Here is a 27,058-nt window from a genome sequence, read left to right on the forward strand (position 1 = left end):
CCAAAGTGCGATGATGCAAAACAACACAGTGAAAAGAGAAAAAAGCTGTGGAAATACACGAGGCATCATGATTGAAGTATCTTGACGAGACAATGAGGGAATATTGGCCAATTTGCCAATCATGGGAATTGCGACTAGTGACATTATTGCATTGATGTGACAGGTATGACGTTCTGCATTGCAGATTAACAACTTCAATTTTTTTTTTTCCCGTTTGTTTGTCGTTATGTTTTGCCATGATAATCAGAAAAGATTGACCGCAATCTTCATTTTCAGGGTGTCGAAATGTTCAGCATGTGAGGTGTTGGCAGTATATGCACTGGACTGTATATGCTGTGCTGATGAAAGTGCCAAAGTAATGGTGTGGGTACCGGACTAGATAAATACCAATCTGTGTTACTCCTCGCAAGTAGATATGAGAATACTGTCAGTTCCTGTTTATGTGTTCAAATCAACAGGAAAAACGAATCTTCTGAATGCACGATATCCAATGATGTAATTTTTAGAAATAGAGAAAGATCATAATTGTGTCATTTCATTGGGGGAAGTAATTGTTTGGATATACGTACAAGTTGTTTGTAAAGAGGTGAACTTTGAAATGATTATACTGTAGATAGGAAATGCGAATATACCATGGAGCCAGAATATTTAAAGTGGGAGATAGGACGAACATGGAATTATGTAATCAGACTTGCAGCCGTATGACACTTCAAGGACTGTGGGTTGTATGCCACACTTTATATCTCCCTGTTCATTTACTATAGTACTAGCATAGATTTTTTTTTATCATCCAAAGAAAAGAAAAGAAGGATCCCCCTGGAAAATAGAGAAGAGAGAAAAAGGCAAAAAGATTAAAAGTAAGCAAGTGATTTTGTCCCACTTTGCCATATTGAATCAGGAAGGCAGAAGATGAATTATAATGTTTACAGGAGAGAACCGAGGTAAGACCAAAACTCAGACAATCTTACCCTTTTAGGGTGTTCTGTATCCGAAAATGATTTTCCCCTTGTAAATAAAATGTACCACAGAGCCGTTTCCATTAGTGTCATTTGTATGTCTGCAACATTGCTTTGTAATTTCCTTTCTCCAGTGACATAGATGTATCTTCAGCTTAGCAGCTTTCTGGTGATACAAGGCTGGCTGTTACTCAAATTATCTTATCAAAAGGAGGGGCAGGGGTCTTTGAATGTGTATTAGTCATTACAACGTGCAAGACTACCAAAGGACTGTTATACCCCCTTGCAAATCTACCATTTTACCAATATGTCTGTGTCAGCATTTTTTTTTTTTCAATAGAATTTGCCAACAGCAAATCAGATGGAAATAGGAAAGTAGTTTATCCTTCTTGTGTCTTCCTATCATTTTTTTCTTTCTTTCTTTCTTTTTTTTTTTTTTTTTACAATCAGCAGAATCTATTGTGTCACTCAAGACGTCAGCGAAATGATACGAACTCAAGTACTAAAACTGCCATCAATCCTTTGGAGGTCAGACAGCCTGGATGTTGTGAACAATCATAGAAAACAAATACAATATGTCTGTTCAAGTAGTTCTGAAATGATGCAAGGAATACTGTCACTTTGCTTGAGATGAGTGACATTTGTAATGTGTAGGTACGAACAAGTTCAATGCTGCCGTAGCGACTACTTAACGTGAATATACACGAAGGTTGACTTATGTGTGCAGTGACCATGTGTTTACGACACCAAAGATGCATGTTTTTGTTTTTGTTGTTTTCTTTTTAATGTTGTATATATATATACATGTATATGTGAACCAGTTTCATACATGTGAAAGTCGTGCAGTCCCCCAGGTAGTGGCTGTTCTCCCCGTCTTCTATGGGGCAGTGCAAATCAACTTTCGATCAAGCAGAGACGGGATGAACAAGGGGAGTTTTGTTTCCGTGGGGAAATTATGGGAGGGTACTGTAGAACCCAAAATGGTATGGAACAGAAGGGCAATCTCACAATGGCAGGAATAACACAAAAGTAAATAAACAATTACATAGCTCTACATAACTTGAAGAAGAATTTGCCGACTCGCGCAAGTGAATTTTAATTGATGTAAACCATCTGTCGGCTCGAGCAAAATAGGAAATGAAAGATGTCCTGTGAGACTTGCCATTTAGATAGTATTTCTAAATGCTATCAAGTCGTTAAAAATTGGTTTAATACTAATGCTGTCGAGTTGTAATAACTGGTCTTTATTCTAATATGAAGCTCTATTTATTTGTTTCTTTCTTGGAGTTTAATAGTTGGCGGGCTGTCGTCAGCCCAGCAAGTTTTGAGGTCTCCTCAAATGACCTGAACCAAACTGAACCTGCCTGAACCAAAATTCACTTGCCCGGGGTAATCTGAAGAGTGCTTATGTAGAGCTATGGAATATTTTCTGTAAAGTGTATCCAGATAAAAAGTTGGTTGCATTACTTGGGCATTGTAATCCCATCTATTGTTGTCCATGTGTTTGATGTTCACATGTACAATGTATGTGATAGTTTTTGTTATTGAATCCATATTTGTCATTGAGTCATGAAAACAAGTGGGCTATGTAGTATTGAGTGATATTACAGGAAAGTTGATGGTTCTGCTTAGAAGATTTTGCAAAGGCTACTATGAATCAATATTATTATCAGTGATAATAAAGATTTTGCAAAGACTACTATGAATCAATATCATTATTATCAATGATAATAATATGCTTTTTCTGTTTTATAGGAAAGAGAATAATTTATAAACTGGTCTAGGTCAATTGACAGTACGTTCTTATTTTACAGTTGGGATGTTCTGTCTGATCATGTACCTGGTATGGATATCCTCTGTGTTTCTTTTTTGTTATCTCTCTCTCTCACACATGCACACACCTTTCATAGGACATAATGATATTCTGTTGTCGGGCGATGTGAGAGCAGTGGCTCAATGTGTTCATGAAATGAATTGTTCATGATAACAACACCTTGCCCATAGCGTGTTCATCAATATTTATTGGTAGGGAGGGTTTGTATTCAAATGAATGTCACCTCATTCAGATAATGGCACCTTGTCAATCATCATACACTTTTCTTACGTGTGTATGTTCAGGATAAAATGTGAATACATGTATCAGTAAAGATGGTATGTGCATTTTGATTATTTACCATTGGTCTCGTATCTGCAACATCATGCCAGTTATTCGTCGATGTCAGTTTTTTTTTTTGTGCTGCAAGTACCTTTAAAAATGATTGAAACCTTCTTATCACTTGATATATTTTTCAGTCATCCAAATTACCAGATACAATGATTTGTGATACTATGTTTGTAATGTGTGATTGCTCTGTCTGCATTGTGGTCAGTCCATGGTATGTTCATGAAACATCGTTAATGTTCGATTCTTTGTGTTTTTCGCACCTGAGACGCATTGATTGTGACGTATTCGTATTTTGAGTTTCATGCTTTTTCGGTGCTTTGTTAGTTCTGTATTCACATTCAATATTATATTGCTGTCATCCAGAAAGAAAGATGTTGAAATTTCGCAGACTTAGGACGGTGTCATGAACACGTCGAATACATTTGTGTACTTGTATGCCTTTCTGTTGATCAGAACGTAAGTCACTGTGCTTGGGCAAAAGCAGCCTGAAGTTCATGCCGATATAAGTGTGTTATAGCTTTCAAACCATCAAAGAAATTTTATGTCACTAGTTGTAGTAGTGTAAATATAGTTCATTTTGTAATATTTATAGTAAAGGGTATATTTTCTTTTTGTAGTATTCAGCAGCGTGGTATTCAGGTCTAGGTGTGATAACAGATACTAATATATTTGTGACTGCCCATGTACATGGCTAAAATATAGTGAATATTTATGGAACCTCTTCTTTTTAACTGAACTGCCCTGTCATTTCATTCTAAATCCAGATCACAAATGAAACACTAAAGTTAAATCAAGAAATGAGAGAAAAAAAAAATCAAGAAACATGGTATTTGGAGGAAAGATGTCAAAACATTCATTTTTGAAGAAATTTAAAAGATTTCACTCTATATTGTTGCAACTAAATCCCCCTATTTAGCAGTTTTTTCTGCGATTTTATCAGAACAGTGCAGTGACAGGTCACATAATTGTAATACACTTTTTTCCACTGAGGCGTTACCATTCCAAATACTTTGTGAAAGGTCATCCCGACATTGCATGCTGTCATCACGTGATCATACCCAGTGGCGGATCCAGAGGGGGGCACACCGGGCGTGCAGCCCCTCTTTATTTGTTGTTAATACAAAAGAAATAAGAATGAAATGAAACCCGGAAGTAGCACAGAAATATTGTTTGCACCCCCCCCCCTTCCCTTCACGGAATTCCTGGATCCGCCCCTGGTACCCTTATCCTGATGTTGCTAGGAGGAGATATGTCCAATATATTTGAAGTGTCAAACGAACATGGAGGACAGTTTTGTGGAAGGGTATAATTTCTTTAGAGCTGAACCTGTCAGAAGTTTGAGCTTATGTTTCACTTGTCGTTTGACCAAAAATGCATTGTTGAAATCAAGAAGGTGTGAAAGGGAACTGTCTCATAGAGAGATATCACCTATGCCGGAAGTAAAAAGCAACTACATATTAATTGTGAAATATTGCATACAGGGATAGATTTGTGGACATTGTTCTTTGATAATATATACGCCGATTTGGCGAGACGTTGAACGGCATTGTGATTTTTCATTCACTGCATTGTGATGCCTCCTTAGTCCAAACATGATGATTGGCAAGTTAGATCCACTACCTCTAAGAAAAAAAAACAACAAATAAAACAAAAACGCTTTAATAGTCTGTGGGATTTCCACACCCACTGCATGCAGCTACAGTGTGTACCTGTATGGGGCAGTGGCTGTGGAACCAGACGTCAGCAGTAGCAGTAAAAATGTTTTCAGGAATGATGCAAACACGCCGTGATATGCATTTCTTGCCACTTGTTTAGCATCTTTCTCTCATGTTTTTTTTTTTTTCCTTTTTTTTTAATGTCCCCCAATTTGTCCTGCTTTTCGTATGACTGTGTAATGTTTTTTTTAAATCAATATTTTGAACTGCCATTCACGTGTATGTGTAATAGGGTAGACTTTTGTTTGAGGGTAGTCAAGATTTGTTGGTGTGTGTAGGCTAAATCCAACCACATTCAAAGATAAAGCAGAGCAGTAGAAGTGAAAAATTAAGCAGAGTGCCATACAATGTAGCTAAAGGGAAAGACATTCACAAACAGTTACTTCAGAAGGGATAGTTAAAAAAGAAAAAAAAAGTTTATTGTGATAACAGTTTTGAGACCTTTTCATTAGAGGATAACTTGTCAGCATGTAGGAATGTTTTAAAGAGGAGATTGTGTTTGTGTGGAGCATATGCCATTCAGAACAGTCGTGAATGCAGGCTCCTTTGGACTGCAGCCGATACTGTCCATTTTTCTGTGTAACAAGATGTGATTATGAACACCCCCTGTCAGTGTTGTGATGGCTGAAGCAGTAATGGTATTGTATTTTGTGACGAAAATCAGTCTAGTTGGGTAGAGTAGTGTGATAACTTCTGTGGTTTATAAGTGGTTACTGTTGTAACTGTCCTGGTAACTGTATCTGGTGGTGGGTTTTTACATCGGTGGAGTATTTTGTAAGTGTTAATTTCTTTTAGGTGATTGGATTTAATGGTCACATTTGGCAAGTCTGGCTTCAAATACAATACAGTGCTTATTGGTAAATTTGGCATCATCCGCGCTCCCCACTCATACACCAAGTTAAAATTTGCAGGATCTTTAATACTCCAAATTCACTTCAGACCAATTGTTGATTATGTCATTGTACTTGTTTTGTTTTGTTTTATATTTTTGAAAGTAAAATGCCCATCTTGGAATGAAGTGAAGAGGTTAGATCAAGAGATGGGGGGGGGGGGGGGGACCTGAAAACTTGTCTGCTTAAAAGATGAAGCACTTGGCACACTTGTTTGTGTTTCATTTGAGGAAAAAACAATGTGTAGGGATGCTGTATGTACATGTACAACTCACATAAAATGTGTCCGAAAGTCTCTCTTAGAGATGCTATTGAATTGAACATGAATTGATACTGTATAATGTACCTCATTGTAAGCAAACTCTCAGAAGGGGTTTTAATATTAAAAGGGAAGTTTGAACTCTAGGCAGTAAACAATAAATTGAAGAAATTTGAGAAAAGGGAGACTTGTATTATTATATCGAAAGTTTTTCATACCAGTCTTCTTTTAAACAAGAGGCTGGTGTATACTAGAAGCTTTTAATAATAGGTTCCATATCTGAGAGACAGTACAACTTGTACGCTGTTAGCTTGTACTCTTAAAATTGTCAAGTAATTTTGTTCTTGTTTTATTCTTTGCTAGAATCATTTTTTTTTTTTACATGGAAATTATATTGTACTGATGTTGTTGTTTTTTTCAAAATCAGCGAGTGCCAAATCCCCTGGGAATCAAACAATTTTTTTTCTTTTATATATTCTCTTGGGACTTGTGATGGTGTACTGTTACATGGAATTTGTGACACATGGTATCTATCTTAATATTTCGCTTATTTCCATTTTGTAAAATTTCTGTAGGTTTCTACTGAATTCCTGCAGATTCCACTGTAATAATTGTTTTCATCTACAGTCTTTCCAGTTATGTGTTAAGCTTAATTTTTTTTTTTTACATACATGTAGTTATCTCTAACCTGCACGCATACTATCCATGTAAAACCCTCCATATGTCTTAGGACTGTAAATGGAGGATCGTGTATAACTGCATGTTGATTGTTTGTGAAATGTTCCAATGAGCTTGCATGCTCACGTGAACATGATTTTTGTCCTCGTCCTGGCGTATCCGTGGTAACTAACTCGCTGCATATTGTGACCGTTGCATGTGACTGTGAATGTTGCATGCCTTTTCGACGATTAATTTCTATTTGATCCATTCAGAAAGGGACGGTCAGTTGAGAAGGGAAAGCTAACTTGCAGTCAACCTCGCCCAAGTCAAATCAAAAGGGACCACAGAAAATCCTTTGATTCATAGGAATTTCAACTTACACAACATGAGCAATAGGTGTTTATGTTCATCTTGGATTGAATTCTCTTAGACTCGGCCAAGTTTTTGACATGTACGAGGTTGACCGTACTTGTTAGGAAGAACGAACGTACATATTAAACTATAATGACAGACATTGATGAGCTTAACGGTGAACTGATGGAAAATATGAATGGAGTTTATATTCAGGGGTGATGTAACAAGAGCAAGGAGACGATTTTCAATCATTTCTTTTTTTTTATCATGATGTATTCAAATATTTGTAAGTCTAATTTTGTATTTTTGTGCGTGAATGGATTTTTAAATTTTATTTGTGTACAAACGATATCATCATGTGTCTAACATGAAAAAATTATGCTTGTGTATTCTCTCATTTATCAGTGTACTAACTGATTTCTGGATTGTATGCAAAGGGCATCAATTAAACAGAAATTATTCATGAAAATCAACACTTGAATCTCATGAGTTCATTTGTACTTTCTTCAGTGTACAGAATTTGGACAGTGCCCCTGTTGAGTAGTATTACCAGAGTGGAGGTATAAGCACATCCTTCAACACTACATCAACACAGCATTTTGTTTTGCATTTCTGGATATAGGACTTGACGTCAATCACAGTCATATGCACGTACTGACACACATACATTTGTAGCACCATGATTAGAGACAACAACAGCAACAACAAACAAACTATTGTACACTTTTATTATGGACCTCACACCATATCATTTTTAACATAATGAAACACATGTAATATGAATCTATCAGAGGGAATTTTATTTTGATGCAGTACATGGTGTCCAGAGAATCTGTCCTGAATATACCATGGACGTAAATAACATGAGTTGACATTAAAAACAAACACAGCCAGACTAATCTTGCCGTGCCTGCTGTTTACTTCTCACACTTGCCCCGTTGAGGACGGTTATTTCCCATAGACGCTTGCCCGAGTATACTCGAGACTTGTGTTCAACAGGTTAATGCAAATAGGAACATGAGCACAAATAAACAACCTACACAGTTTATCAAAGAGGAAGTTTTGCTCATATGCACCAAAAAGATCTCAACCTTCAGCAAAATTGCACAGGGCATTCAACTTATGTAGAAACAAGGTTCTATGACATCAAAAAAGTGCATAGCTCTCGCACATGGTACGCAAACTGTCTACCCTGTCTGCCTACCTGGCCTGATCAAATCGCATGTGATGATGGGGCATGGGATGTAACGCTGACGTTGAAATGTGCATTAAATGCGGATGGAGAGGACAATCACCACAGAGACTGAATGCTGTCGGGCTGATTGGTAGATGTCGACTTGTTGCCATGGTAGCTAACAAATGATTAAAACTTGCACTCGTAAACCCTCCATGGGACAGGGCCATGAGACAAAACAGCACCAGATATAAAACCATAATACCATGTAGAAGTGTACGAGAGAAGCATGAGAAATACATTCTGCCCCAGGTAATACACAGGCCAACAAGAGATGGGTTTTATATGTTGAAAACACCACGCACTGGTTCTCATATGATGACTCAGTAAGGTCAGACACAATTTCCAGACAAAGTCATTGTCCATTCTGGCAGGGTGTCAATTGCAAGAAATCTGAGTGAAAATCTGTGGCCTGAATGTAATAAGTTAAGGCCCGGTCCCACTGGCCGACGGACACAAAGCGTATGCAGAAAGGACACAGCGGACGAGCAAAATTTCGGGGATGGCTTCATCCGCTTTCATCCGCTCCAGAAATTGACAAAATTGGCGAAAATTGGCGGTAACAGAACGGAAATAGAACGGACGTGGGTAGTATGTAGCGGGGATGTTAAACGGATGTTCATCGGAAGCCTAGCGGATGAAAGCGGATGGAAGGGGATGACAGCTCCGAAGGGGTTACCGGAGATAATTGCGAAACGGACGCATAGCAGAAAAAGCGGATGCAGAGTGGATGCAGAGCGGATGCAGAGCGGATGCAGAGGGGATGCTTTCGAAATGCTTTATATACGAGATGCATACGCTTACATCCTTTCTATTAACGTGCTATTAACGCTGTAAAGACGTTCCACGTACCATATCTTTCCTCCCTCTTTCCGTTTTTAGCTGCAGCGGATGTGAGTTGCGAGGATGCCCAGAGGATGCAGAGAGGATGCAGCGGACGTTTAAGGGATGCCGCACGGACATACAACGTTTGTTGCTCGTATGTCGCGGATTTACATCGTACACAGCGGAAAGTTCATCCGTTCTAAAAGTTTTAAGCAGCTTAAAACTTTTTGCGCGGATGAAATCACAGTGGACGGATGCTCGATGGATAGAGCGGATGAAACACGTATGCGATGGGTACACAGCGGATTCGTAGCGTTTTCCAACGGATGGCAGGATTTTTTGTACGCTTTACATCCTCTTTGCATCCGTAAGTGCAGTGGGACCGGGCCTTTAAATTGGATTGCAGATATAATTGTAATTTGAGAAGGGCTATGTCATCCCATACCAATTTCATCTTTCTTTCTTTTTCTCACATTGTGCCTGTCATGGGGAGGACGCAATATTCTTCAAAAACTAATGCCACCGGATGCATTTTGTCAATATTCTGCCTTTTAGAAGAAAAATGTACACCTAAATGTACAGTTCACCTCTTCTTTGATTCTGTCAGATGCCCGTGTTTGCATCACGTAAAAACATGCTACATCAATGTCTCAAATTTCAGATTGTTTTTTTTTTCACTTGCACAAAAAAAGACAAAATTCATCTGATGAAAGGAGTAAAAATCCTATACACTGCAGTACGTCAATGCGTGACCATACAGTGTTCATTGCAATTGCAAAATATATACAATTCACATAAAATAAGCTATATCATTTGCTCAAATTATCTATATGTTCCTCTGAATCTGGCTTGTGTGTGGTCTTGGCAAGAGTTCCAGTGACGATACCGGCCAGGATGATCAGTCCAAGACGCTTGTTTGACCGGAACTTGTTCCAGCAGTCCTCTGGGTTGTTGATGTCGACGGTCCAGATCTGGTGCAACAAAGGTCAGAGTTCAAAGTTCAGGGGAGGATCTTAAAGGGATGAGGCATTGGTTGTTTTATGGTACAGTCAAACCTGTCTATAGTGGTCACCCAGGGAAGATGAAAAAGTGGTTGTTATAGACAGGTGGCCGCTATACGTGTAGACAGGGTCTTTAGCATTGCTCTCTTTCAGGGGAAATGTTTTTAGTGGCCATATACAAAAGGTGGCCACTACAGACAGGTGGTCGCTAAGGCAGGTTTGACTGTATAAACCAGTACTACTAGGATATCATGCTAGATGGAGATATTACTGTGAGATCTATGAAAAACCTGATCACAAAGATGTCACAAGTGGGGCCAGTTGCATGACACTATGGTAACTTTACAATCATGGGTAACTTTGCAATCAGTGGTATGGTAACCATCAGTGATTTCTTGGCTTTGATTAGCTATGGAATGATGTTGCCGTTAGTTACCATTGATTGCATTTTTTTTTTTCTTTCTCACAGTGTCTCTCTTATAAATGCATCTTATATTTTGTATCTCTCTTATAAATTATCTTATATTTTGTATGACTACTGCTTTCAGGTATTGATCATCTAGGAAACGGAGGCGTTACTTGATGATGGGGCCAGATCCAACAATTACAATTAAAAATAATTTCTGTTAAAATACATTACCTCATTCTCTAATGCAAAAAAAAAAAAAAAAAAAAGAAGTCTGTTGTCATTTTAGTCTTTCTCATAATTGTTGCAATCATGACAATCCTGCAGTGGTTCAAATTAACCGCGCAGATCACAATAAGAAGAAACGGAGCAGAACAGACCTGACTGCCAAGCTGCGCCGCTACCAGAGATACGGCCAGGTAGTAGGGGAGAGTCTGGTCTGCATTGAGCCCGGCCGTCACCAATCCACAGATCATCGCCACTCCGAATCCGGTCAGCCATGGCTTGGTCTTCTCTCCCATGTAGATGGACGTCGACTTCAAGCCCAGGATCATGTCATCTTTTTTATCCTGATCATACAAATTTTGAACGTAACACTTCCTCATACTACTATTCAATCAACAACAAAAGTCAGTCTAGACAAGCAACTGTATAAAATCATTTGTAAATCACAAGACAATCAGATAGCATGCACATTGATCATTTTGTCGATTTTCACAAATCAGAATAGCAATAAACGGCAGACACAGTACTAGTATCCTGTTTTTCCTGATGTTGGTATTAAAGTTATGACTATTTACTGCAATTTCTTAATTCACAAAGCCAGGACAAGCATTTAGCCAATGCAAGGTTTGCTGTTATCTGGGACAGGCTGGTAATGACTGAAGAAGTCAACATTTGATACACACAATGATAACTATCATTAGAGGTAGAAATGAGTCCAAATAATATTATGTTTACAAGTCAGATACCAATTACCATTACCACTTGAAACTGTGATCATATAACAATGGTGAACAGTCACTATGAAGATTGCTTTATGAGCTATTGAATGCAAATGAAAGTTGAATGTATTACAAAGCAAAATTTTCAAATGAGTTCAGTCGGGGGAAAAAAAACCCACTGCAGCAGCAACAACTAAGCAACAAGGGAAAATTCTTAATTTCTGTTTTTTTTTTTTTAAATTAACATCAATGGGTATAAACTTGAAAGTTTTCTGACAAGGGGAAATGTGGGAAGATGGGTAAAAAAATGTACACAAATATTGCACCGTGTTCAGTGACAGAGAAAATTAACATACACTGTATATACATCAAATTTTGAGTAAACACAGCAGTTTTGGGGGAGAAGGCAGATATGGTACGTCTCACAAAAACTTATCAAAGCATTGTGAAGAGTTCACTTCAAGAGGAAAATCACCTGATGTCCATAGATGGTGTCGTAGACCAGCGTCCAGGAGATGCCCGCCAGGTAGAGGGGCAAGACCACGCTCCAGTCGCAGGAACCCTGGACTGCTGACCACCCTAGCATGGCTCCCCAGTTGAACGTCAGTCCTGTGCACCAGGAAAAAAAAAAAAGACGACACAATGCAGTGACAGTCTGACAGGACAGATGCCATGGGGCTCATACAGTCTGGAATAGCCTTGCATGCTGACTATTATCATATTCCAACATCAATTACGATTTGCATCATATCGTAAAAAGTCACTACCGCTAGCAACTGTACTGCAAATAAATGAGTTGTTGATGGCAATCTGTGGTGATGGCTTTGAAGGGTTAAAAAGAAAAAGCTTCACCTCCTGCACATAGGGAAATTAGTATTGGTTTATTTTCAGCAATGAGAATCAATGTAATCATGAAATTATAACAAAACACTATGAAATCATTACTTCTGATTGCCACAGACTTAGATATAAATATTTGGTCTCTGTGTACTCGCACACTTACACAAAATTTCCAAAGAGGTATTATTATCATTTTGTTTTCTAGCAAAATTCAATATCAACTTTGACAAACATGAAAAAACCTCACTTTCCAAGAGTTTAAAGTCTGTCACCGAAATACAAGTATGCAAACTGCACTTTTTCCTCACCAATCTATTTTACCAGTCACACTTCTCGCAATTTTATGATGAAAGTATAGATTTTGATGATACCGTAATAGTGCTCCTACACTTTCATGACTACTTTATAGTAGGGCAACAGGATTTTTCTCACCGAGGACTGCCTGAGGCCAGTATGTGATTCTCTTCATGAGGGGATATGAGATCACCAGGAACATGGAGGATGCTCCCAGTGCAACGCTGTTCACCAGCAAAAGGAGAGAAATGCAGGAGAAAAATTATATGATTTGATTTGATTCAATTTGAATTTGATTTCCAGACAAGAGGATACTAAAAGGGAAAAGCAAAATCATGAAAGATGCGAGGTATGACCACTGTAACACTGCCAGCAAGGAAGGAAAGAAACTGATTTGATCTGATTCAAGGTGATTTGATACGACTTGACTTGATCGTTACTTTCTGTGGCGATCGAGAGTGAAGAAAAGAAAGATCAGAATACTCCCAATACAGAAATGAAGTGAATGTTATGTTAAATGATTCGAGAGACAACAAATACATTAACACTCATCAAGAATATGATTTCAATAAATATATTCTAAATGTGATTACGAGCTCTTGTATCATATAGAATAGTTTGCTACATCAAAAAATATGATTGAAGTTGCAATTGTACATAAGGGCATGGAATGACGAAATTCAAAGATAGATATGTTAAATAAAGCAGCAAGGGCGATGTTTAGAATGAGAAGAAAAAGATTGTTCATGTTTAGAAGTTTTTGCATGTGGGACAATCATTGCAGTACGAGACATGGCTATTTCTTTCTTGCATTAGAATTAATGCAATCTCCTCTTGAATTGAAGTAAATATCAGAAAATCCAAAGAATTGTTAAAGTTTCTTCTCACAAAAGAAGATGGCATTTTTAAAGCTGGCAATTAGCTGGTCGACCATTCCCTTCTTCAGATAGATAAAATGTAAATAGTATTGGGGGGGGGGGGGCACACTAAACCAGACGTCTTCTACCTCCAGGGGAATTATTTGATCCACATTTCACACATGCAACTACCAAAGCTGTGGGGATGATAGTGTCAGCCATGTAGCAGAAGAAATTAAATTGTGTACTTTTTTAGTGCCTTTCAAAGACTTTGGAGTCTCCATGCATTTGTACCCGCCTCTCTCTCAAGATAATGCAGTAGATTGGAAGTAGTTTCTCACCTGTACCAGTTGAAGGAGAGGAGGATGGCTAGAGCTGCAGAGAGCTGGCATCCCAAGAACACCAATGCCTGGAAACGAGTGATTTCACCTGCTGCTATAGGGCGCACTTTGGTCCTTTCAACCTAGATGGCAACAGAAAATTATGAATTGGCAGCTTTGTTTGTTTTGCTTTGGTTTTTGTATTGTTTTGTTTTGTTTTCCTCTATGCTGGAAAACATTGGTGTACAATTGGTTAGCATCCAGCCAGAGTCATAAATGTGCAGGTGATATTGTGAGATGTAACAATGTAATCTATCGATACTATCAAGTTTTCACGTGGAGGAGAGTACTATAAAAGTAAAAAAAAAAAAAAAAAAAAAAAATGAGGAAAATATGAGATATACAGGTATAGGAGGAAAAGTCAGTTATTGTCTAGTTATCTGTTCCATTTTGCTACCTTTCCAGATTTCCAGCAAGTGACGAAAATGCAGCACTACAAACCAATATTACAATATACAGAGTACATACCTTCTCAGAAATGATCTCAGGTATATATAAATCTTAAGAAATATCTCTGATGGTCTATACAAACAAGTTTTTAATCAGGCAAACAAAGCTAGAATAGAGATCACCGAATCTGCACAATTGGGCAGCTTGAAGAAAAAAAAAGAAAGAAATGCTTTTCAAATTGGTGTGTATGTATCACATTCTAATCAGTTATCATATCACGGCAAATTACCCCCCAAGGACAATCACCCCCCAGCTAAATACTGGTTAGTGATAAGGTTATAGTAAAGATTAGGGTTAGGTTTAGGATTAGAGTTTGGGTTAGGGTTAGGGTTAGGATTAGGTTCAGGATTAGCATGAGGGTCAGGGGAAGGGGAAGGGGAAGGGTCTGGGGTAATTGCCCTAGAACCGATATCACCATGAAGGGCAATCTTACGTACAGACTTGTCAAAGTCTTTGTCCCACATGTCATTGATTGTGCACCCCGCCCCTCTCATCAGAAGAGCTCCAAGGCCGAAGATGCCCAGCATGTAGAAATCGGGGAACTGACCCGGGCTGGCAGCCATGGCGATGCTCCATGTACACGGGAGGTAGAGCAGCCAAGTCCCTGTATGGGGTACATGTACATGTACAACCGTATGTATCATGACACATGACGGGTGATGGTGCATTATTGTTTAAAGTAGCGCCAAGCAAGCCTATTCCTGTGTATGAGAAATTTTTGGACACACAATAATATCATGAGACATGAAGATTGAAAGACTGCTAAAAAACAACACTTCCTTGTTTGCAGTCTTAAGAGGAGGGTAAAATGCTGATATTTTCCATTCACATGATGACCTCATATCTTAAGTCAACCTTGCATTGGTGTTGAGATCATAATAATGAAGTACCTTGACTGGTATAGAATATTTCTCATGTGATTTCATAAATTTTAATGGTCATTCATATGAAAGGTAAAATCTACACTTTGTATAGTGTTGACTCAGGAAAGTTGCAACTTATAAGATGGCAGGTATAGAAGCAGCTTTTAGACTGGATTGGCATATACATGTAATTCTCTGATTTCCTAGTTCATATGAATCTGATATTTCTTTTTTTGTTTCCTCTAATATCGATAAGTCCTTGTTTACACATAATGTTGGATGTGTCTGTACTGTCTGTAGTTATGACTCCTTAGAATGTGTCAATAGGAAGTTGATACCTTCATTATCAAAATGGTATTCTGGCCATTCTTTGGAAGAATAATGTACCATTTCCTTTGACTTAAAAGAAAGCACACACATCTTATAGCTCTGCAATAGTGAACGCATTCAAGTTACCTATAGGCTTGTCCAGCCTGATCAGACGAAGGTAAGGTTGGATTTTGGAGGGGGCTGCCTCCACAATAGCAGCTGGTCGCAGACTGATGTCCCTTCTTGGTACATGCCCTGTATATGTCCTGGGTGCTCTCTTCCCAGAGACTGGGTACCATGCACCATGTGATGCCACTGATGTTTGGAAACACCTTTGCATTAAAAAGTCTCTTCCGTGGAAAGTATCTGAATATTTGTGTCTGCACACTGAACTGGTAATAGTCTCACTTCCAGGCTTTCTGGCATATTGCAAGTTATGAGGCACTCTCCTGTGAGGTGGAATTCTTTGGGTATGGTGACAATGTGATCCCACTGTTGCAAATGAGCACACAGGCCCTCGAGAAAGGTTAGTCCAGCTTGGTGCAGAATTGGCCAGAAGACGTCCACAAAGCCTCAGTCCATGGTCCCACATACACATCATGTTGATGTTGCTGTTACTTGTGAGTTCTGTGAAAATTTGTCGGTGAAGGTCCAGCAAGGGTGTGATCTCGCAGACGATGGCAGCTCACATCATCTTTCACCTTGGTACAAGAGAACAAGATTTTGCCATCATGAACAAGAGAACATTTTCACTTTTATCCAATTGAGGATGGGCTGATTTTGCTACAAAATAGACACTAGCTTGCCCGAGTATACTCAGGACTCGTCCTCAATGGGTTAAAAATCATACAGCAGAGAGTCACGGCAAGTTCTATAAGTTCACAACAAATGAAATATCAAAATTTAGATCCATATAAAATCTATAATGAATATTCACTTCAACAGATGAAGAAGACAATCATTTCAATCCCTTCATATATATAAAGCAAAAATGCCAAGGTTCGACCTCCCCGTGTTAAAATTCAACCGCACACAAACCCACAGGTTTTACATGTAGCAGGTGGTCGAATTTTGGACGGTGGTGTTATGGTCGAATCATGGGCAGCTTGCTTTACTTTGAACCATAACAGGGCTGGGTGAACTGGGGGGGGGGGGGGGGCACTTTTTTGCACAATACATGGGAATACATAGGGTGTAACCACTCCAATTGAAAGTTGTACCAGAACAATGTTTTTATTTTATCTTATTTTATTCTATTCTATTTCATTTTATTTATTCTGTTTTGTTTTGTTTTGTTTTGTTTTGCCAATGAAACCTGAAGTTGAAGTGAGGAGCGTGGGTAAGGCTTTTTTTCTTTTTCTATTCTTTTTTTTTTTTTTTTCCGCTTGTCAGCTGATGAAACCCAAAAGTGGCAGCAGAAACATAAACTACCATTTGTAGGCCCCCGGCTTGTGGCGCCAGCCGTGCGTACCTAACACTGGTATACAAAGTTTGTATGATGTAGTCTGCATAAAACTGTAAACTTTACTGCATATCACAGCTACAGGATATAAGAAATTAGTTTACATCCAGTAGTAGAATCTAGGACAACATTTAAGGGTAACTATAGGGCGTACCTATACTACATGTATAGTACAGCAATTAGTTTCTATGATTTATTTACGAGTATCACGGCGTCAGTGGAACGAACAGCTACAGCCGACCAACGCCACAGCGGAAACGAGTTTCTTTTCGTCGGGAGACTGCTGGCGCAGAAATCAGCACACATGAGTATCGACCGACACACACCCAGCTGCCAGACAAGCTCGTGTAAAGGCGAATCGTACACGTCGAATGAACCGGGAGGTAATAAAAAACTTGCCGATTCTTTATTACCATGATCTTCTAGTGCTTACCTCTGATCTTTAGTTCATCAGACGTGACCTCTGTGAACCATGATTTGACTAACGTTAGCGGTAGTTGCCAGCTCTCTCCTTGACTTGTTCGACGATAAATGTGGGCAGTGCATGCAGTGCACCACCAACAACACAAGTGCGAACGACACATGCGCGGCAGGGTATTGCGTAACCAGTAAAAGCCTTTGTGAGGAAAGCTCCGCCAAGTTTCGTTCATCTTTGATGCCACACTTGAGGCTAGATTTTGTTGTAGGATGACGGCCACTGTAAGAAGGTGACAAATTTATTTCTGATTGATGTACACGGTTTCGTTAACTAAGTTATGGTTTGTTCGCAGTCATTATTAAATATGTTACACTGCAGTGTAGTGATAACAGTCCCACGTACGTATTTTAGTGGGAGTGGAGATGGATCATGTATGCACATAGGTCTACTTACAAGAATATCATGTAGATTTTTTCTAGGCCTACTATTACTAGCCTACTCGTTGAAACCGGACACATTAATACAAGCAACCTCCATATAGTTTCTTATACCAATAAGTCCGGCATATGGCCTACTTGACTGAAAGATTGGTTTATATTGGCCGGAACATGGGCGGATCCAGGAATTCCGTAAATGGGGGGGGGGGGGGGGGGGGGGGGTGGGGGGGGGGTGGGGGGGGGGGGGTGCCTTTCCAAAATTGAAGGGATAAAGCAAACCATCCAAGGGGGTGCACATGCACCCTTTTTTGTTTTTTGTTTTTTTTAACAAAAAGATGGGGGGGGGGGGGGCACACCCGGTGCGCCCTCGCCTGGATCCGCCACTGTGGAATATGTTATGCAAAGACTATGTCTTACTTCACAGAACATCCCTTTCATATATGGTAACCTACTTTGCTGTTGGTCATCGTCATTGGTCGATTGAATATCAAATGAGGTACCTTGTCTCAATTGAAATAGTCATGATTAACACCGATTTTTCCGATAGTGCTAGAAGTATGATGAACACAAATATATTCAAGAAAGTACATTATGTAACAGTAAAATCACTACTCTAGGTGATTTTTTTTTTTATTTGAAGACTCACAGCTGAAATTGAAGTTACACACAATCTAGTGTATTTGTGAAAAACATTTCTGTTTATGTACATGACAATTTGTTGATGATTGTGTGGTACTATTGACTTTTAATTGTACGTTCTGTGAGATGAACTAGTTTTCTGTGAAACTCTTTCAGCCTTGTCCAAGGGCTTGTTCAAGCCAATCGAATCATGGTCTTCTCCAAGTCGTACTGCCCATTCTGCCTCAAGGCCAAGGAAGTCCTCCAAGAAGTTGGAGTCAAGAATGCAGAAGTCTTGGAGATTGAAGAACGGTCTGATGAACAAGAGATCCAGGTTATTTCAAGGGTTTTGTCAAAATGTCCTACATATTGATTAACATTATTACATAGTGATTATTTGTCCTTCTGTTCTGCATCTGCTCACTTTAAAACATTATGAGCACACTTTCTAATGCTGACACAAATAATATGCATGTACAGTTCAGCCAGCGATCAAGTTCCCCCTAGATCGCAATCACGGGCGATCAGTGATCGCATACGCGATCATTGATTGTATGCAATTCGGCATACAATCAATTGATTGCGACATATCGCATCACTGATCGCCCGTGATCGCGATCTAGGGGAAACTTGATCGCTGGCTGAACTGTAGGGTTCTATGCTGAAATGTAAACATATGCCAAATGAAAGTTCTTGCAGAGAGTTTCAATGTTTGGCAAGTCAGGTGCTAGGTACAGTACTTTAAAAGAACATATGCTCTGTTTAGAATATTGGTGATTATAATACAAGTTCTCATATTTTTAAAGTAATATGTACTCTGTGGTTCTTCTTCCATTACCTGCGATGAAGTACTACAAATACTTACTTTTGACCCTGTAGGCCCGAACTGTATCTGAGAAAATTATTCTTGTCAATATTAGATGGTCAAATTCTTGAATCAGGACTTTTTCTGACGAAAGCTTTTTTTTTTTTTTTACTTGAATTCATTAAACACTTCATGAAATAATAATAATGATTAAAACAAAATATCATTGCTCTGCAGCTATTCTTGGGCTTTGATAAAAGTTTCAGATCAGCATCTTTATCATTTCAAAGGATCATTGCAAATTTTCGGGCTCTGTTTAGACTGAGTTAACCTTGTAACAAAGATTAGAATGCATGTCTGAAAGAGAGAGAGAGAAGGGGGAGAAATAAAATAAAACAACAACATTTTTTTTGTCCTCCCAATCTCACCTCTATTTCAAGGATGTGCTGAAAGACATGACTGGTGTGAGGACAGTGCCAAGCGTGTTCGTTGACCAGGAGTACCTCGGTGGGGGGACGGACCTTGAGAGGATGAAGGATGGGGGACAGTTGCAGACCCTACTCAGAGAAAAAGGGCTCATCAACGGAAACGGACAGAATCAAACCACAGGGAAATTATGATGATGTCCAGTATTGATGTGAAGTCCGTTTTGGGGTGCTGCTACAGGTAGAACATGTCAGGGTTTTGTTCATTGCCACTTCAGGGATAATTATTACGGTGTGATGTTGGTGCAGTGTGAAACTTTTTATCTGTGTGATTGTAACTTTTAGATTGCGGGTGTGTCAGAAAGCAAAAGAGGGCTTTTGATGATTATGTCCTGCCATCAGATGCATTGTTTGATGAAGGCAGTTTTTCATGATTTTCAAAAGTGATTCTGCTAGAGCTGGAAATTAATTTCTTGCCTGCTTTTTGTCCCTCCAATGAAATGGGTGCTCCATAAGGTGTTGGGTGATCATGGTTCAGGAAATCTTGGGGATGTAAACCATTGTGCAGGACATCATCAAACCAGTTTGTTTGTATTTTGGTTCTGTTATTTTATTTTGTTTTGGTTTTGCTTTTTGGTTGAGTATTAAGGGAAGAAACTGATATGTTACTGCAGGCAGGTTGCACCTCTATAAACTTGCTGTAAGCGACTTCTGTGAAATCAAACATGCATGCTTTTAAGCTGGCTTCCTTTTAAAGTTCTGACTGCACTCTGACTCAATAGTTTGATGCTGTATTTACAATAGCCAACTACAACTGTATCTCTGAGTTAGGTGCCCTTACTTTTTTTCCTCGGCAGGTTAGACTTTACATGTGAATTTGACAAAACTTTCATTGAAAGTTTCAAAATTTCTGCTCTTATTCAAACTGATATTTATTGGTGTATATGTGTGTGTATGAAACAGACATGTGCCATATTGGTGCAATATATAGTTCGCACAAACACTGCATTGGGTCAAGACCAAATAAATGTGTATACGCTGTATATAAGATATTGTTACACACAGCTGCATGGTGCACTCTTGTGGGTAAATTTCAGATTCATGCAAACATCATTATGGTACATTATTACAAAGCAGCAGAGATTCAACAAGAAGAAAAAAAGGCCCAGAAACATTGTTATTGTATTTTGTTTCATTCGTTATGCCCATGCAGTCTTGTGTCATCTTCTGAGTGTCCAAAGTTTATTCTTGCAAAAAGCAATGAATGTACCATTTGTCTTTAACTTGTTGCTCCTCTGAGCCCCCAAATGATCATTGACTCCTTAACTTACAACTGAAATTATATTACAGATACAGTATGACTTTCTTTTCCGGGATGGAACTGGCTGCAGAAGAGACATATATTCACAAGAGAGATACACAAATGAATGTGTGATGTCCCCAAGTACGCTATGATGATATACATGTAGTTTTGAATTCGCCTTTGTGCTAATTGTGAGATCCAACCTTGTCAGTGTCAGTCCCATTCTCTGCAGTCCGTCCAAATTTCTGAGGCAATTGTTTTTTCCTGTAAGAGAAGAGAATTATCCTGCTTTAAATGCATTGAAGCTATGAATGAACTGAAGAAATAAATCTAGTTTTAAATGCAATAATAATCAGCATCTGACTTGTAATAGCCATGCAGCATTCTATTTTCATCTTTACTTTGGATGAAAATCATGGGTTATAAGGCATGTTTTTTAGGAAATGGTCGATGCATTGTATACAAGGTACCATAACATCATTATGTATCTATTCAGTTCAGGTAGATGGAGAGTTCAGGAAAACTGGAAATTTCATCCATCAAATCTGTTTATTGATCTCATTGGTGTAGAGATATATTGTTATACGTGTATCTACTTTACTCATTATGCAAATACGTGCACTACAGTAGTATTTTATCAATCTTGGAAAGAACATATGACAGTAAGTCACAAAATTATTTTCAAGTTGAAATTGAAGCTCCAACATTATCAGAAATGTATAAAGATTCAGGACACATGGAACTTTCATCGGCGTAAGTGATGAGTGGTGGTAACTTTGAAATTTGCTGGTAATTTTGTGACAGCAGAAAACAAGTACAGTGTACATTATATATGTTATGGATATACATCGATTGGGCAAATTAATATTTGTGTAAGTCAGGGTATGACATGAATGACTTAGAGCGTGGTTTTCATGTATGTGTGCATTGCAAAAGACACACATCTGTATGTAACAGTAATTATCTTCTCTCAACCACAACGTCTAGAAGCAGAAGCCATTTTTTTAATTGATCTTCACGCCTCGGGGCATTTCATGAAGCATTTTCGTCGGATATTTTTTCTGACAAACTGTTAAAAGCTACTGAAATCCTTACATCTGATTGGCGAGAGCAACTTTGTCCCAACAACTTTGTCGGACAAAATGCTTCATGAAATGCCCCCTGGATGCAAAGATGTAGGCTCAGACTTCTAGGCCCGAATTCATGAAGGTGGTACAAATGAAACCATGGTTTAAACCATGGACAAAAACCATGGAGCGCCAAGTGTCGCATGGAATATTTCGTTACGAAATTGGTCATTTTGTCGACAAAATGACTGTTTTCGTTAACAAAATTATCATTTCGTGGACGAACTGTTCATTTAGTTATAAAATGTTGTCATTTCGTTACAAAATAATCATTTCATCGATGAAATGACTGATTTTGTAACGAAATAATTCATGCGACACTTGGCGCTCCATGGTTTTTGTCCATGGTTTAAACCATGGTTTCATTTGTACCACCTTCGTGAATTCGGGCCCTAGTGTCCAGCAATGCAACAGGGTTATTCCATGCTGTAGATGTAATGCTGTAGATTTAATAATTGTGCGGTATATTGTCTCGAGAGGGCGGCACATCAATTTTGTTCAGGGTACAGCCAGTTCGTGTATGCCTTATACATTGTACGTACAGTGTACACTTGTACGTCTGCGATAGTAATCAACCTCTAATACACTGCATTAACCCGTTGGCTTAATTTAATCCACCATATTTATAATGGCCAACATGATTATATTCACATCTTCGCCGCTGATATTATGAAAGCCGTGTGATCTCGAATATGATGTGTCTACCATGAGGTAGCTTTTTACAACATCACATCAATTAACTGTGTGTATTGCAGATGAGTGTATCTTTACATTCTTACACATGTATTCGTATGCAATAATTATGTGCTCGTACACAAATCGAAAACAAGTCATCATTACTTCTTTGTTGTTGTTGTTGTAGTTGTGGTTGTTGTTTAATCTTTGGCAACTCGCTTCGAAGACGCGCAATTCGAGAGTTATGTCCAGTGCGATTTCGGAAACGTTTTCACGGCTGACATTTGAGCCGAAACAACAACAACAACAACAAACAAAAAAAAAAAAGAGAAAGAAAGAAAAGGAAGAAAGGTGACAGTGCAATTGAATTTCACAATTTCGTCGAGATATCGATCATTATGGATGAACGCAATAAAAGGGAGGTTCCATCATGTCGTCTGTATTCGCTTGAGTAAATCCATCGCGACGGAATCGATTTCCACGTGTAAAACGGGAGTGAAAATGCCTCGATGCGGCGGCGGGAGAGCAATCGACGAGGCAGCCCCAAACGGTGGGGGGAAACATTTGATTAGCTCACAGTCGTGAGTTTTCGCCGGATTCTACCCTCCATAATTATTCCTTCTTCCGCAATTTGTATAATAGGTGACCTGCGACATAGAGCTCGAGGTGGGATGGAGGTCGGGGGGGGGGGGGGGTTCTTCCGCGGTTAGGAGAGAAAGACTGATTTTCTCAACGATTTTATGCTACACAGCATCGAATGATTGGCCGGATTTGAAGCCGAGGATAAAATAATTAGATGAGTGCCACTCCTTGCGCCCCCTTGTTGTGATGTCGAGAGAAAAGATTTATTTCAGTGGAAAGAATTGATTAAAAAAGAAAAAGAAAACAGGAATAATAAATGAGAGCCAATTGTACTCGATGTCTGCAGCCGTAGTATTGAATGATGCTATATCTTTGAAGAATGAACGTTGGCCAGAAGAAGTTTAAAAAGGGCACCGAATAGATGTACATGGCAAATTCGTTCAAATTTTAATACACCCCCTATACAGGTGAATGCTCACGAAGTTATAACCATTTGGAATAAGGACAAACTATATCTGGGGTCATCCCACTAGACCGACACCCATGAGTCATACAGCCCACGAGTTCGACATTGAAAACAGGTCCATGAGTCATTTAGCTCACGAGTCATACAGCCCATGAGTTCGACACTAGGCAAATAAAGCCCATGAGTTCGACACTAGGCAAAAACAGCCCACAAGTTCGACAGATACAACACGGCGCGTAATGTGACGGTCTCGTGGGCCTTGTTGGCTTAGTGTCGAACTCATGGGCTGTATGACTCGTTGGCTGTATGACTTGTGAGCTGTATGACTTGTGGGCTGTATGACTCGTGGGTGTCGGTCTCGTGATGTGCACCCCTATATCTTTGAAAGCGTGGTGTTGTGTCTTACAATGTAATATTAATCTCCTTTAAACGTGTTTGAGGTTTGATAGTGTTATGCTTATTAATGTGTAGTATGCAGAGAGGACTGCCCATAATATCCAAAAATCTACATAACAATGGATTGCTCCACTGACTTACTGTTCTTCTTGTTTTTTTTAATAGTACAATGACAAACCTGAATGAAAACACTAATATTCACCATCTAAGGATGTGCGCCTTTTGCCGCTTCTCTGGGTACTTTTGTACAATAATGTGAGTTATTTTAATTCTTCCTTCGTGTTAACGACTGTAGCCCTTTCCGCTTTTACTGAAATAATTATAATTCAATTCAATTCAATTCAATTCAATTCAATTCAATTCAATTCAAAGCAATTTTCACAAACGTTAATATAATCATCGCTTACACTTAAACGTCTTTGGAACATGTACATAATGTATATAACAATGAAGCATGTTTATATATACATGGAATGTTGTGTGGGATAAAAGCACAGATTATTGAACAACGTATATCCCCCAAAATATACAGAATACTAAATGCAAATACAAATGTAAGTGAAAATGATATATTTCAGAAGGAAGGAAGGAATGAAATGAGAAACTGAGAGGAAGGTGGGGGAGGAAGAAAAACGGAGACGGATGTGACTTGTTAATCGGGATGTAGAATATTCGGAGGACAGTGCAACCTTGGCATATTAAATAGAAATGATACACAATTGGCTATAGAAGAAATAACTGCAATTGTAAATACAAAATACATGTACAGTGTACACATATTGACCATTAAAGGGTGTGTACAGTTCTGGTTGAGGTGAGGATTTAGCTTTTAACGTTTTGCGAGATATTCAGAAACCACTCTATGAGATGTCAAAGAGTACGCAATTCTAAGGGGATCAAAAATTTATTTGATGAAAATTGGTTTTGAAATGACCGAGATATCCAAAAACAAGGTGAAACAAAGAGATCCTAATAAAAGGCGTGGCCTGTCGCCTTTTATTATTATTACTTTTTGGATATCTCGGCCATTTGAAAACCAATTTTCATCAAATAAACGTTGAATCCTTAAAATTACATGCTCTTTCATATTTCAATAGAGGTTTCTCATTATCTCACTTAGGAATGTTAAAAACATGAATCCCCACCTCAACCAGTATACTGTACAGTCCCTTTAAGTGAGGTCACTATCATCAATCAACATAGGATGCAAGGAGGTATTCTTTTAGTCTCTGCTTTAATACAGACAAAATGCATGGAGGCAGATTTAACATCGATTGGAATACAGTGTACTTCGATGCCCCTTTCCGTGATCCTCCCAACGTTCACAATAATTTCAGCCGTAGATGGCGTGTTGCACCGTCTTAGCTTTTACACGCCATGAGTCGGCGTTTTGAACTTCACATTATGTACGGCTGTATTATGACACGTACTTTGGTTTGGGGGAGCGAATAAGGCCTGCATGAATGGATATTTGTCTGAGTAGCGCCAGTGCTTACAAAGTGAGCATATGGGTAAAAGATGCACGAAATATTGTCATATCCCACAATACTCTTCTCTGTGTATTGTCTATTGCAACGATAAACAAAACCCTTGTAAAGTTACTTTGGTTTAAAAAAAATGGAGATACAGCTGTAACAACGTCAACGACAAAAAAAAAAGACTTAATAGAAGCATAAGAGTGTCAATAAACTAGTGCAATGTATTCCTATTTAATGCATACTTCCCATCTTCGAGATAATATATCCATGGCGACTCTCAAGCGTCCCCGAGGCACATGCCTGAAGAATGTCGGGACATAAATAACAAGATTCCGGCGACTGAAGTAGAGTTGAAATAAGTAGGTGAGCAGTGAAAAGTTCACTTTTGTCCACCAATATCCCGTCTTGAATAATATGATGTAATCGCGCATAGGTTTCGTAACATTCTGATGGCTGTATCGTGCATGGTATTCTTTACAAAATATGCAACATAGATTCCGTGAAATGGATTGTGGACGCAATAAATGCAAACAAAGTTTTCGACGGGAATGCAATGTGCAGTTTCGTCTCATATTGATCTTTGCAATTTCGCTTCCGCCAGTCTTTTCCATGATCGCACAAGTTTCGTTCTTTCGATTTTCGTCCTTCGTAATGTAATTTTAGTGTTAAAACCTTTGTTCTTTCGCCGACCTCTACTACAACAATGAACACTCCCTTACCTGACCATAACATCAGATCAAGATCTCGTATAGGTGTGAGGCAATTTTATATCAGCTTAAATGTTTTGCCTGAGCTTTCTATCAACACTTTTTGACCAAAGCTCACCAAAGTATTGCATCAACAACTAAATATTGCATGAACCATGACTAGTCACATGTATACATACATACTATGTACATACACATACATACTATGTACATACACACACATACACAAATACATACATACATACATACATACATACATACATATAGTAGTCAAACTGCCGCAATGCATGTATGTGCTATGATTATGAATGCACAAGACAAGTCGTTTGCTATCCACCACAGTCAGTGTAGGCCTGCTTTTTCCGTTTACTTTTGCTTGCCTATGTGTATTTTTTGTTCTCGTTGAATGGGCGAGTCAGCAGTACATACCTCGAGCACTGCAATACATACGAAAACAATAATGATTTCTGTATGAAAATGACTTTTTTTTTGTCTGTTCAGTGATTGACTGCTGGGGGCGTTATTAATGTACTGTATGTACACTAGAGATACATCGGGTGTGTTACACGAGTTTTTATTTGGAAGAAGGAGGCAATCAGTGAGCCTTTGTAATAAAGAATTGGGTCGGGCATGTCACGATGGGACAATCCATTACTAGATTAACATGAACCACAGATCGGTCTCCAAAGGTAATGAAAAGATTTCCGCGCTCTCCCGACTTTACCTGAGCTGAATAACCAGAACAAACAGACGTAATG

General features: G+C 38.8%; 2 protein-coding genes across 2 annotated transcripts; one reads left to right on the forward strand and one right to left on the reverse strand.

The window, feature by feature from the left end:
• Window positions 1–9,327: 9,327 nt before the first annotated feature.
• On the reverse strand, window positions 9,328–17,393 carry LOC140234808 (4-hydroxybenzoate polyprenyltransferase, mitochondrial-like). Its single transcript, XM_072314846.1, has 8 exons — window positions 17,297–17,393; window positions 15,549–16,102; window positions 14,667–14,833; window positions 13,741–13,862; window positions 12,681–12,766; window positions 11,884–12,017; window positions 10,845–11,033; window positions 9,328–10,028 (listed from the first exon to the last, which is right to left on the reverse strand). Exons 2-8 carry the CDS (start codon window positions 16,000–16,002, stop codon window positions 9,867–9,869), a joined length of 1,314 nt encoding a protein of 437 aa, XP_072170947.1. The 5' UTR covers window positions 16,003–16,102; window positions 17,297–17,393; the 3' UTR covers window positions 9,328–9,866.
• A 45-nt stretch (window positions 17,394–17,438) lies between these two features.
• On the forward strand, window positions 17,439–20,730 carry LOC140235011 (uncharacterized). Its single transcript, XM_072315048.1, has 3 exons — window positions 17,439–17,570; window positions 18,514–18,670; window positions 19,582–20,730. The coding sequence occupies exons 1-3, from the start codon at window positions 17,551–17,553 to the stop codon at window positions 19,759–19,761; spliced, it is 357 nt and encodes a 118-aa protein (XP_072171149.1). The 5' UTR covers window positions 17,439–17,550; the 3' UTR covers window positions 19,762–20,730.
• The last annotated feature ends 6,328 nt before the right edge of the window (window positions 20,731–27,058 follow it).

Source organism: Diadema setosum, chromosome 11 (genome assembly GCF_964275005.1).
Source record: "Diadema setosum chromosome 11, eeDiaSeto1, whole genome shotgun sequence".
Lineage (NCBI taxonomy): Eukaryota > Metazoa > Echinodermata > Echinoidea > Diadematoida > Diadematidae > Diadema > Diadema setosum.

Bases quoted from the DNA above. Each gene is read 5' to 3' on its own strand.
- LOC140234808 (XM_072314846.1), bottom strand. From the start codon at position 16,002: ATGATGTGTATGTGGGACCATGGACTGAGGCTTTGTGGACGTCTTCTG. The intron at 14,834-15,548 runs GTAACTTGAATG...TACCCCATACAG, and splicing joins CAGGCTGGACAAGCCTATAG to GGACTTGGCTGCTCTACCTC. The intron at 11,034-11,883 runs GTGATTTTCCTC...TTGTATGATCAG, and splicing joins ACACCATCTATGGACATCAG to GATAAAAAAGATGACATGAT.
- LOC140235011 (XM_072315048.1), top strand. From the start codon at position 17,551: ATGACGGCCACTGTAAGAAG. The intron at 17,571-18,513 runs GTGACAAATTTA...AAACTCTTTCAG, and splicing joins ATGACGGCCACTGTAAGAAG to CCTTGTCCAAGGGCTTGTTC. The intron at 18,671-19,581 runs GTTATTTCAAGG...CTCTATTTCAAG, and splicing joins CTGATGAACAAGAGATCCAG to GATGTGCTGAAAGACATGAC.